This window comes from Chiloscyllium plagiosum, chromosome 15, assembly GCF_004010195.1.
Source record: "Chiloscyllium plagiosum isolate BGI_BamShark_2017 chromosome 15, ASM401019v2, whole genome shotgun sequence".
NCBI classification, from domain to species: domain Eukaryota; kingdom Metazoa; phylum Chordata; class Chondrichthyes; order Orectolobiformes; family Hemiscylliidae; genus Chiloscyllium; species Chiloscyllium plagiosum.
Genome location: NC_057724.1, coordinates 66,173,791 through 66,185,964, shown reverse-complemented (window position 1 = coordinate 66,185,964; position 12,174 = coordinate 66,173,791). Strand labels below are relative to the sequence as shown.

At 42.4% G+C, this 12,174-nt stretch overlaps 1 protein-coding gene across 1 annotated transcript in view; it reads left to right on the top strand.

The window, feature by feature from the left end:
* The window catches only part of slc25a43 (solute carrier family 25 member 43), a 29,111-nt gene extending 17,300 nt beyond the window's left edge, over window positions 1-11,811 (top strand). The window contains exons 3-5 of the mRNA XM_043705098.1: window positions 4,863-5,035; window positions 7,910-8,044; window positions 10,688-11,811. Of these exons, the coding sequence (XP_043561033.1) occupies window positions 4,863-5,035; window positions 7,910-8,044; window positions 10,688-10,906 (527 nt within the window). The 3' untranslated portion in view covers window positions 10,907-11,811. The remainder of the gene's footprint in view (window positions 1-4,862; window positions 5,036-7,909; window positions 8,045-10,687) is intronic.
* Window positions 11,812-12,174: the final 363 nt, after the last annotated feature.

Here is a 12,174-nt window from a genome sequence, read left to right as displayed (position 1 = left end):
TCCCTGTTAGGCCTCTTGCATTGAAATAAATGCAGTTTAATTTATCAGTCCTACCTTGTTCTCTGCTTTGTCCCTGCCTGCCCTGATTGTTTGATTCTCCTTTGTTCTCAACTACCAGTATCAGATTGAAATCTTTCCTCACTATTTCCCTGGGTCCCCCCCTCCTACCTTACTAGTTTAAATCTTCCCAAGCAGCTCTAGCAAATCTCCCTGCCAATATATTAATCCCCTTCCAATTTAGGTGCAATCCATCCTTCTTGTCCAGGTCACTTCTACCCCAAAACAGCTTTCAATGATCCAAAAATGTGAATCCTTCTCCCATACACCAGTTCCTCAGCCATGCATTCATCTGCTCTATCCTCCTATTCCTGCCCTCGCTAGCTCGTTGCACCTGGGACTACCAACCACATATGCTGCCTCAGGTAGTATGGGATTCGAACAAAATAAGCAGAGCCTTCCTTACCTTCAACCTCACCAACAACCGAAACGGAGAATTCCCATGCCCTCAAATGGAGTATAATACCGGCTTTGTTCTGTGGTGCATCCAGTAGGGTCACAACAAACCATCCGGGGTCGGGAACGGCGGTGTGAAGGCAGATTGTTCAATGCTGAGTCCTGACCACTGGGGGACCGCAAACTGGGGGAATTGCGCCTGGCCATGCAGTCCCACCATAATGCCCTCATCCGTATAGGGGACAAAGCATATCCCTGCCTGCCAGGTTCTATCCGATTTTAACTGTCAGTGTGAAGGAAATCGAGCAAGCTCATCCTCAGAACTCAGCTTTCAGTGAAACAGTTTTCGGATATATATCGCTTGACCTTTCAAACCCGGCGAGTGCCATGGTCTTGCCTGACAGCTGAAATCCCTTATTTCTCACAATTTTCTGATCAAGGATGGAATTGGTTACCCCCGTGCCTATCATAAATAGGATTGGAGTTCCAGCTGTCTGCAAGGTAATGTGGGGTTCCTGCTGAGGGGACATGCTGACAACTGGGAGGTTACTGTTTGGGAATCTGGCGAATGGATTGTTCGAGGTGAGTTCAGGGCGGCAAGTCCGGGCCTGGAAAGTCGCGGTTTGGGCGAAGGGGAATTCAGCCTTCCAGTGACAGGCCTCCAACAGTTGAAACACTGGCCTGGCTGCCTCACTGGGAATCGGCCCCATCTCCCTCTTATCCAAGGTGCATCAGGGACGCCCCTGGTGCCCCCCTCCAAGGCCTCTGTGGGGAGAGGCGGCTTGGTGGGCATTGCTGGACCAGCCTCTGGGGGAGAGTTTGTGCCCAGAGGGTATCCCAGTTCCACTGGAGTTCGTTAGTACTGACTGGGGGTTTGCAGTGCTCGGGGGCGGGGGGGGGGGCAGCTGAACAATTGTCTGGCTGAACACATGGAGCAGTCTGGGGTAAAACACCCCAGGCACCTTCACCGCTCAGTTCTGCCCAATTCAGATTTTTGTGTCACTTACTCAGCCCCAGGAGACGTTCCCTATGGGGAGGTCAGAGTCGCGGCCCCGAATGTTGATGTCTGTTTTGTTCCACAAATCCGGATGACACAAGTTTCAGTACATCAGCAGCTGCTTTATTATTGGACAGCCAGTGACAGATTCTCAATGTCCCCAAAAGTAGTTATGTGTCTACTTGTGGTGACACTTCTCCACGAATCTCTTCCCTACACACAAAAACAGTATTTTTTATAGGGATTAAACAAAAGGTTTATCAGTCACATGATCAATTGTCATTACATAGTTTAAAGTAGATAATTATGAATTTACAAAGCCCGATGGATGTCGATATCCAGTGATAACATCTGAATGGATTACAGGAACTGTTTATCGTATTCTTCATGATTATATGTTGATGGGAAGAGATTAAGACAAAAGGGTATTGCCTGCTGTAAATGGGGGATTTACATACCTATGCTAATAGAGAGGGGAAGTAAGACAATGGGAGCAGGAGGCAGTTTAACAGGGTTGTGGCCAAAGCTATCAGTCTTGTCTGGGAAGGACAAATACCTCTACAATGGATTTGTGGCTCCACTGGGCTCCATTTCTGAGATATAGTCAGCCTCCCCCGCTCCCTCCCCTCCCCTCACCCTACTGAGATGTTCTGTCTGTATTGTATGAGGACAGGTTTCCAATTGATACTGCAGTGAGTCTTTTTGGCAGTGGAATGTTTCACCCTTGAGTCCCCCAATGTGCCTTGATAGAGAAGTAAACATGGAACTGAACCCTTTGTGGGTTTCTAACTTCCACAGTACTCCAAGAATAATGTTTTAAGAGTTATGTATTCTATATTTCTCTGCATCTGTTGGCATATTACCAATTGGTTCAGTCACTGTAATAAAAGTGAGAGTGCCATTTTCCTATGAGTAATTCACTCTGCAGGTTCAGAAGTTAGAATATTGTTGGTACTTGTGTGTAGGTGGGGCCCCCATGACTGTCATTCCACAGGTTGGAATGAAAAGAAATGGGAACCCATGCCAAAACACATTGTTTTGTAGCCATTTGGTAAATACTGTAACTGTTCAAATATGTCCATTGTCTCATTTCTTCCTGTTTCTGTAACAGTCTCCAATCCTACAACTATTCCAGAACTTTGGCATCCTCTTGTGGATCCCATACTTGCTTCATCCCACCATTTGTAGATGTGCTACCAGGTGTCTAAGCACTGAACCACCTCTTTAAAGCTTTCTTTCTCTAAAAGTAGACCTCTTGAACAAATTGTTTGGTCATCTACATAGATAGATAGAAGAATACAGCGCAGTACAGGCCCTTTGGCCTGAACAAATTGTTTGGTCATCTGTCCTAATATATCTTTTTTTAAAAAAACAACTTGGTCTCAGTTCTTGTATACACCTTCATGAAGTACCCTGGGATGTTTTCTGAACTGCAAGGCACTAGATAAATGCAAGTCGTTGTTGTAGCTCAAGAAAGTTACTGGTGGAAGTAGGTGTTGAGCAATCGGAGAAACGTTGAGTGTGAAATTGTGGGAACGTGTTGAGAAGTGAAGATAACTTTTAAAAAAAAATGAAATCACAGAACCCACTTTTGGGACCCAAAAGCACTTGTTATCTATAGTTGACAGCCCATTGTACTGTCACTTGTCATATGCTTTGGGATATTCTGATGTCATAAAGTACAGTAGAAATATGTTATTCCCTTTATTTATAAGCTGGCATTAAACCATGCAATTTAAGCCTTGCATATATATCCCAACTCTTCCTCGTCATTTGTGTTCTGCATCCACAGTTCCTTTAGTTCTGTTTTAGTTAGTCTGGCTGCATTATCATTGGACTGTTAATCCAGAGACCCAGGTATTGTTTTGGGAAACCAGGTTCAAATCTCTCCACGGCCCCTGGTGGAACTTGAATTCAGTGAAAAGTATCAGGAATTGAGAATCTAATGAAGACCATGACACCATTGTCAATTGTTGGAAAACACCCATCTGGTTCTCTCATGTCCCCCCCTGGTCTGGCCTATGCTAATTTACTGAGTGACTGCATAAAACATGGCCCACCAGAATAGAACAACTACTAAAGAACTACTGCAGGTAAGAATGTGGTGCTGGAAAAGCACAGCCGGTGAGGCAGCATCTGAGGAGCAGAATTCCTCATGAATGGCTTATGCCTGAAACGTAAATTCTCCTGCTCCTCAGATGCTGCCTCACCGGCTGTGCTTTTCCAGCACCACACTCTCAATTCTGATCTCCAACATCTGCAGTGCTTAATTTATCCTAACTACTGCAAGTGTATAAAGAGCTGCAGCAAGTACAAACAGGACACTACTTGGATTTCAGTACCAAAGAAGCATTGTGAGGCTTCAGTGTTATTTGATATTTCCCAAGGTGTTTTTACTTAAACAGATCAATTTTATTTAACAACTGGGACGGCACGGTGGCTCAATGGTTAGCACTGCTCAAAGTTTGTGAGAAGATTTGTGGCTCGGGTGCTCGTTGTTGTGGTTCTGTTCGCCGAGCTGGGAATTTGTGTCGCAGACGTTTCGTCCCCTGTCTAGGTGACATCCTCAGTGCTTGGGAGCCTCCTGTGAAGCGCTTCTGTGATCTTTCCTCCGGCATTTGTAGTGGTTTGAATCTGTCGCTTCCGGTTGTCAGTTCCAGCTGTCCGTTGCAGTGGCCGGTATATTGGGTCCAGATCGATGTGCTTATTGATTGAATCTGTGGATGAGTGTCATGTCTCTAGGAATTCCCTGGCCGTTCTCATCATCCATTGCTACTGTACTCTCTAAGACCATGGCTGATCTACCTCAAGTCTACCTTCCTCTGTTTGCCCCTGTATCCCCCTCGATTCCCTTGAAATCCAAGAATCGATTGATCTCTGTCTTGAATGTTTCCATTAACTAAACATTCACAGCCCTGTGGAGTCAAAAAACATCAAAGATTGTCAACCTTTCAAATGAAGAAAATTTTCCTTATCTCAGCCCTAGACGGCCTTTATCCTCAGATATCTTGTGTTAGATTAGATTAGATTACCTACAGTGTGGAAACAGGCCCGTCGGCCCAACAAGTCCACACCAACCCTCTGAAGAGGAACCCACCCAGACCCATTCACCTACCCCATATTTACCCCTGACTAATGCACCTAACACTATGGCAATTTAGCGCGGCCAATTCACCTGACCTGCACATCATTTGGATTGTGGGAGGAAACTGGAGCACCCGGAGGAAACCCACGCAGACACGGGGAGAATGTGCACTCTCCATACAGTCGCCCAAGACAGGAATTGATTTTCAGCCAGGAAAATAGTTTTTCACGATCTATCCTCTCAAGACCATTATGAATTTTACATGCTTCAATGAAATCATACTCTTCCCCCAATTATAACTTGAAATTCCTGCCTTTCCTCTTCTAGGTTCAGTGCCATTTTCTGCCGGTTCCTTTTTGGTCTATATCAACCTGGATAAACTCTGGAATAAGCCCAGTGTGAAACTCACCCCTCTGCAGAATTTTGGCAATGGCTGTCTGGCAGCAGGTGTTGCCCAAACACTCTCCTTCCCTTTTGAAACTGTGAAGAGAAAGATGCAGGTGAGTTCTGAACTGTGCTTATGTGCAACATCAGAAATGTGAAGTGATCTGAGCTGTGCCTGAGGTGTTTTATCTTGATTGAACGCCCAGGTACTTTTTCTTTTCTGGTCAATAACTGCAGCAATCCAATTTTTGTTGCATGAATTCCTCAACTCCTCCTAAGAGCCATTCAATGTGAACTCCTGTGGCATCTTGTGCGGGTATGTGTGTGCGCACACTTCCTGCTCTGACCACCAGTCTGTGCTGTTGGCCCATTGATGATTCCGAAATCTTTTATCCAATTGCCTTTTCTTTTAAAAGCATCTCCTCCACATTTTATGAAGCAGTCACTTGCCGCATTTGCGGCGATTACAACGTAATGCTAGAGCATTTCGTCACTGAATACATGAGCCAGATATGATTCAAACCTCAAGGGGCTTACAGTGGAGAGATGTCCTGAAAGAGGATTTGACTAACTCATAAAACCCATCTGACTGACAGCAGGCAGTGCAAAACCAATGGCAGAATGATCAAAATTTGTCTTATTGGTGGATTCATTGCAAGCTGGAAGTCCGGTTCTCCAGCAGATTTTGATGCACTTTTTGATATTGGGGAATATCCGCAGCAAGTACAGTAAAGAAAAGATGTAGTTGCAAATTTACAATGGCAGTGCATACACACAATAAGTCTCCCTGTTTGCCTTAAATGTTGTAACTTGTAACCAGAAATATAAATGGATTTCTATGTCCAAGCACTGGAGGTTGAAACTACTTCTGTACCGACCAACTTTACAGCAGCAAATAGAAGATGAATTATGCCTTTACCTTGTCTAAGTGTGCACTAAAATAAAATGGGCCTATGATCTGTTGTTCCTACGATCTGTTGTTCCTACAGCACAAACATAATTAAATTTGTCTCTCTCTCATTCACTATCTGATTCATTTGGAAGAAGCCTGAATAATTCAATTGTCCATGTCATTCAGGCCACAAAATTATTTTCTTTGGTCTGTCTCATCTCAGAGCAGCTGAAATTCTCACTTGTGTGTTCTTTATATCCAGATTCAATTACTTCAATGTTCTCTTAGCTGGCTTTGCATCTTCCATCCTCTGTAGCCATCAGTTTACCTAAATGTGTTTGCTGCCCATCTCTTAATTCACACTAATTCTCATCCTTTGTTTTCAAATTATTCCATGGTCTTGCCCTTCCTACCTTTGTATCTTGTTCCAGCCTGATAATTCTCCCAGAGGAATTGTTTTTGTTTCCTATCTCTGCCATGTTGTAGTGCCTGATTTCCTTCATTTCACCATTGGAACTTGTCCCTTCTCATTGGCTGGGTCCCAGCATGTAGGAGCTCTGCTCAGAAACATCTCTGCACTTTGTAAAGGATACGTCTTTTTATTTGTCTGGATTTTACAATTGTGGACTGAAATGATACCACACAGGTTTTTAAAATTGCAATGCTTTGAAAAGCAAGTCACCTGACTTACAGCAAACATTGTTTTAAGCAGACCCTCGAACAGTAAATGAAGTTTAGGTTGCAAATGTACTGAAGTCGTTGTGGAGGGAGAGGGGGGTGGTGCTGGTGGAATGTGTCTGTATCCAGATGGAGTTTTGGTTGTCAACAAGATGTTGATTGGTCAATGGATTAGTGACCAGTTAATAGTGACAAAGGTCTTTTGCCTGCCAAAATCATATGATTGGTTCTTGGGTAACTGAACATCTTGACCAAGTCCCAGGATCTCTCTACAGGAAGCCATTTTAAACCCGTGCTGTACATCTCTATGACTGTATGACTAAAACAATTTAACTTCCCTTTAGCTGTTGCGGTAACCTTTTCTTTAATTGATAAATCAAACCTTTTGTGTAGTGGAACCAGCCGCTGCACCTCGTGTAAATCATTTAGAAAAGTAAACCCAAAGAGAAACCTTTTGGTCAGCAAGAACTAACTCAACCAAACTTGTGAATAAAACCACTGAACTGCTTTCCCAATTTGAGCTTAATTAAATTTGGCATCATGTTCGGCACAACACTGTGGGCCAAAGGGTCCATTCCTGTGCTGTATTGTTCTTTGTTTCCCTCTCCACATCTGTCTCTGTGTGTGGCTATATGTAAGGAGGGTGGTTATAAGGAGATTAGAGCTTTAATGTGTACTGTTATATGCCAGTAATCTATAACTGTGTTTTCCTGCCGTTGGAATCTGATGACCTGTAATAAATTGCTTCTTGCTTAGCATGGAAACCTGTTCCATGATTCCTATCAACCTGAGACTGAAGGTTGAGTGAATTGGGGAATTTTGAGACTTATTTTAAAATCTTTAAATGACTGGGAATAATGGAGCTTGATTACCAGTAACAGCTACTCCAGTGAGTACACTTGTAACATGTTTTCTTCTCCTTGTCAGATGATTCTTTTTAAAAGAATTGGGCGGCACGGTGGCTCAGCAGTTAGCACTGTTGCCTCACAACACCAGGGTCCCAGGTTCAATTCCCGCCTTGGGACTGTGTGAAGTTTGCACATTCTCCCTGTGTCTGCGTGGGTTTCCACCCGGTGCCCCGGTTTCCTCCCACAGTCCAAAGATGTACAGGTCAGGTAGGTTGGCCATGCTAAATTGCCCATAGTGTTAGGTGCATTAGTCAGAGGGAAATAGATCTGGGTGGGTTACTCTTCAGAGGGTCAGTGTGGACTTGTTGGGCTGAAGGGCCTGTTTCCCCACTGTAGGCAATCTAATTTAATCAAAAACATGCCTCTTTGATCAAGCTTCTAATAATTTTAATAAGGATTTGTTGCACCCAGGAGTGTTTCTCATATTTTGTTGCAGTAAAGGTGACATCTAAATGTAGTTTGAGATTAATCATTTGTTTCCATGTGTGAACACCTTTTATCTCTCTCCATAGGCACAGAGTCCCCTGCTTCCCCACTACGGAGGGGTGGATGTACATTTTGCTGGTGTTGTGGACTGTTTCAAACAAATTGTGAAGACAAAAGGTGTCCTGAGTTTATGGAATGGTCTAACAGCAAATCTAGTAAAGGTGAGTGCTGTTTCCATAAACCTAGCACTCATTAGATTGATCTGTACTGCCCTACATTGAATACAGAGAAATCGAGGTCAATGTAACACGAGGGTGTATATTAGACACATAGTCAATTCATTGTCATTTGTGGGTATCAATATATTTGACCTTTTTGTTTTTGTTCCTTGTCTGTCTCTCTTGTGAGTTACCCATGCCATAATGGCCCCACCCAGCCATATTGGCACCACATACTGCCGTGACAATTCAGCACAGATCCCTACACCCAAAACAAGTAATGCTCTGTTACTGAAAATTCTTTATTACAGACTGTATCAAGTCCTTGTTATTTGTAGAGAGTAGGGGTATAGGCCTCCAGTGGATAACATAGAAACATAGTGACTGTGTGGGTTTCCTCTGGGTACTCCAGTTTTTTCCCACAGTCCAAAGATGTATAGGCCAGGGGGATTAGCCATGGGAAATGCAGCTTTCAGGGATAGGGTTTGGGTGGGTGGGGAGGGGGGGAAGAAATGCTTGGAGAAGTGGCCTGATTTCACCAGTTCCCCCCGCCTCCTCAGTAAAACTGCACAAGAGGAAACATTGTTTCCATGTCCACCTTGTAATGGTGGTTCAGAATCTTCTACACTTCAATAAAGTCACACCTCGCTCTTCTAAACCCATTGGGAACACTGTTAGCCTCCTCAACCTAAACTCCTCATATAACCAACTCATTCCAGCTATCAATCTAATAAACCTCCTCAGAACTATCTCCAATATATTTGCATCCTTCCTTTCAATAAGGAGATGATGATCTAGATTAATATTCATGATGTGCTGTCATCAGTCCTCTATATAACTGAAGTATAATGTCATTTCTTATTATGTTCTACTCTCTTGTACATTAGGGATAAGATTCCAATAGCAAAGACTTCATGTTAAATCGTTATTTGAGGATATATGCTTATTTAAAGTTATATCACCTACATGTTAGGAAAAGTTCTTAGAAGCCAACACCTTAGGGACAGAAGTGTGCTGTTAATAGTGCTGCCACTCAGTCAGTTGATCTGTGTCTTAACTTCATTCTGAGGGGAGGTGATGGCATTGTGGTATTATCACTGGGCTATTGATCCGGAGACCTCAATGTTCTGGAGACCTGAATTTAAATCCCACCACAGCAGAAGGTGGAGTTTGAATTTCAAAAGAGAATCTGGAATTAAGAGTGTAATGAATCCATTGTTGGAAAAACCCATCTGTTTCACTAAGGTTCTTTAATGAAGAAAATGGTCACCCGTACCTGTTCTGGCCTACTTGTGACTCCAGACCCACACCAAAGCGGCTGACTCTTAACTGCCTTCTGAGGAATTAGGGACGGGCAGTAAATGCTGATTTCTCAGCAGTATTCACATCCTGTGAATGATTTTTTTATTTAAAATCTCCAGCCTTGGCTACAAGCCCCTTAGTATCCTTGCCTTCCAAAGATCTAACAGTCCCGGACAAGCCAATTCTAATTTTAATGTTTTGGAGCAGCAATGATTGATCCTCTCATTTTATGCTTTACTTATTGTCGCTGCCAGAGCATGTGACCAAAGCCCGTTTTGTTCAAAAAATGTGACTAGGGTTCGGGTGTTGTTGTAGAATTCCTGATTTTCACTAAACCGATGCTGGATGTCTGAACCAGGTGGAGCTCCGGCTGTCTAATGAAAGACCCCTTTCGTCAGAACATCACTTTTGAAAGGACATGCTTGCCTTTTGGAGCTGATTCAACAAATGACAACCAACCTCATTGTGACAGTATATCACTTCTTGAGACAGAGGAGTTCAAAGAGGAAAAAAGATAGTGATCATTTTATTTGGGAGAAAATATGCTATTTCAGAACTAGAACAAGTTAACTGTAATATTTATAAATGAAAACAGATCAAACATAAATTTCCAGCACGCATATGGTATCTGTGTTAGTGTTGTGAAGTTACAAATGTCATATGATGACCCAGTGATGGAAATTGACTCCTTTTCCAATTGTTCAGTCATGTGGAAAAGTCTAATGGAGCAGATTGACTTTTCAGTCAATAAAAACCGTTAACTTGTGTGAACAGGAATTAACCCAATGCATAAAATGTGTCCCACAAAGCTGATTTTCAGAAAAATGATGATGCTGTTTTTGTCTTGGAAGAGTGTGTGTTAGTCTGAAGTCTGCACAAAATGAGGCTTCTCTTTGGCTCATTTTATTATTGTGAAGAGTAATTAAGAATTTGCCCTGGGTGGGGGAGGGGGAGGATGGTGGTCACAATGTCCAGACTGGAGCTTGTTGACTGGAGTTTATTAAATTGCATAAATTCAGCATTTGGATGGGGACAGCTGCTGTATCAACAGACATAGATCAAAACCTTTTTGAATTATCTCTACATGAAACCTCTTTATAATCCCGAGAGGTGTTTTTAGAGCAATAAGTTCTTTTCACATTTTTGTCCAATGTATTGTGCTCTTTGCTTCAGCATTAACTCAAGTTATAAGCTAAATATTACCACACTTTCAGTAACAGATTATCAAATACCCTCATATCTAAACCTCTATTAGATTTGGTGGGGCGATGTGTCACATTCAATTTAAGCCTCTTGCCTTTTGCCTTTTGCCTGTCTGTTTCAATCACTTTTTTTAATTCACAGATTGTTCCGTATTATGGACTGATGTTCAGCACATTCGAGTTCTGCAAGCGGGTTTGTCTGTACAAGAATGGCTATATCGTGTCTCCCCTGAGCTATCGGCTGAGTCCAGGTGTAGACCAGAGCTTGGGGGCTGAGGAGCTGTGGGAGCTGAGGAGATTGATCAGGGAAAAGAGGTTTGAGACTAACCAGTCCACACTAGGCACTAAATGGTGGGGCTGAGGAAACAGGCTCTCAAGGCCTGTGACAGGACATTTGTTCATCTTGAGCACTGACGTCACTTCCTTGCACCAAAGAACCTGTTTTCCTTTAAAACCTGTATACTCCTCTTGCTCACATCACACTCAGCATTGTCAGTTGCCCAGTGCAATAACCAAGATGGCATCTGTTTCTGAACTATCGAAGGTCCATATTGAACAATTGGGCCAGTCTGACATTAATGTGCTGACCTCAAACTTCAATGACTAATCCTGTGATTACTTCAGGTTTTTTTTAAACAGTCAGTTATCGTTTTTACTTGCCTCACTTTCTTGAGGTAATGTTGCATCTGTGGATATTGTCTGCGCCCACGAATCAGTAGCTGGTCATAATAAACAGCGTGAGAGTTTTGAACGAGCCCGCATCAGAACAGAAGTGAGATGTCAAGTGAAACTAAAGTTCTGTCAATCAACCAAAAAGACTTACATTTTACATTGTGCCTTTTAGCATAGAAAAATGCTGCTTTGTGGGGAAAATGGATTTCAAAACCAAAGAGAATAGAAGGTGTGATTTAGTACTTTCTGGACTTGCACAGTCCAGTTTAATTACAGTACAATTTCCCATTTTCAGAGTGTTATGGAATGTTAATTCCTGTTTCACTGTACTGATGTTTACAAATGAGCTTGATGTTAAAATGGGGAAAAAAATCCTGACAAGCCAAGATGTACAAGAAGAGAAACTGAAATCAGTGTTTGTGAATGATCTCCTTCAGTGTCTCTGGTCAGCAAGTGTTCCACATTGTCACCTTGCCTGAGCTAGATCTGAAATTCAAACAATTTATTCAGGGACTAAGAAACAGAAGGGTTACATTTTTAAATTGGTGCAGTCCCTTGACCAAGTGTTAGGTCACACCCCAATATTACTAATTTGATTTGCTGACCCCACTCCCATTTGTAACAAAGGAATGTAATATTATCATCTTCTTCTTTGAAGAAGTTACCCTGTGCAGTCCATGTGATCTGCCAGTTTCACAATAGTCTAGCAATAACAGAATCATGCACTGTGATAACTTTAGATTCTAAACATATTAATGGATTTTTAAAAAAAATTAGCCAAGTGAAACTCTATCTTTAATATCCTTTGAGGCCAAAGGTAGATTTTTTTTGAGTTTGTTATATGTCTACTACATGTAATAAACACTTATGCACAAAATGTTTGTTTATTGTATATTGTTCAATCTGTCTATACATATACACCCTGCCATCTCTAACACATCTATATGAGGTAAATGA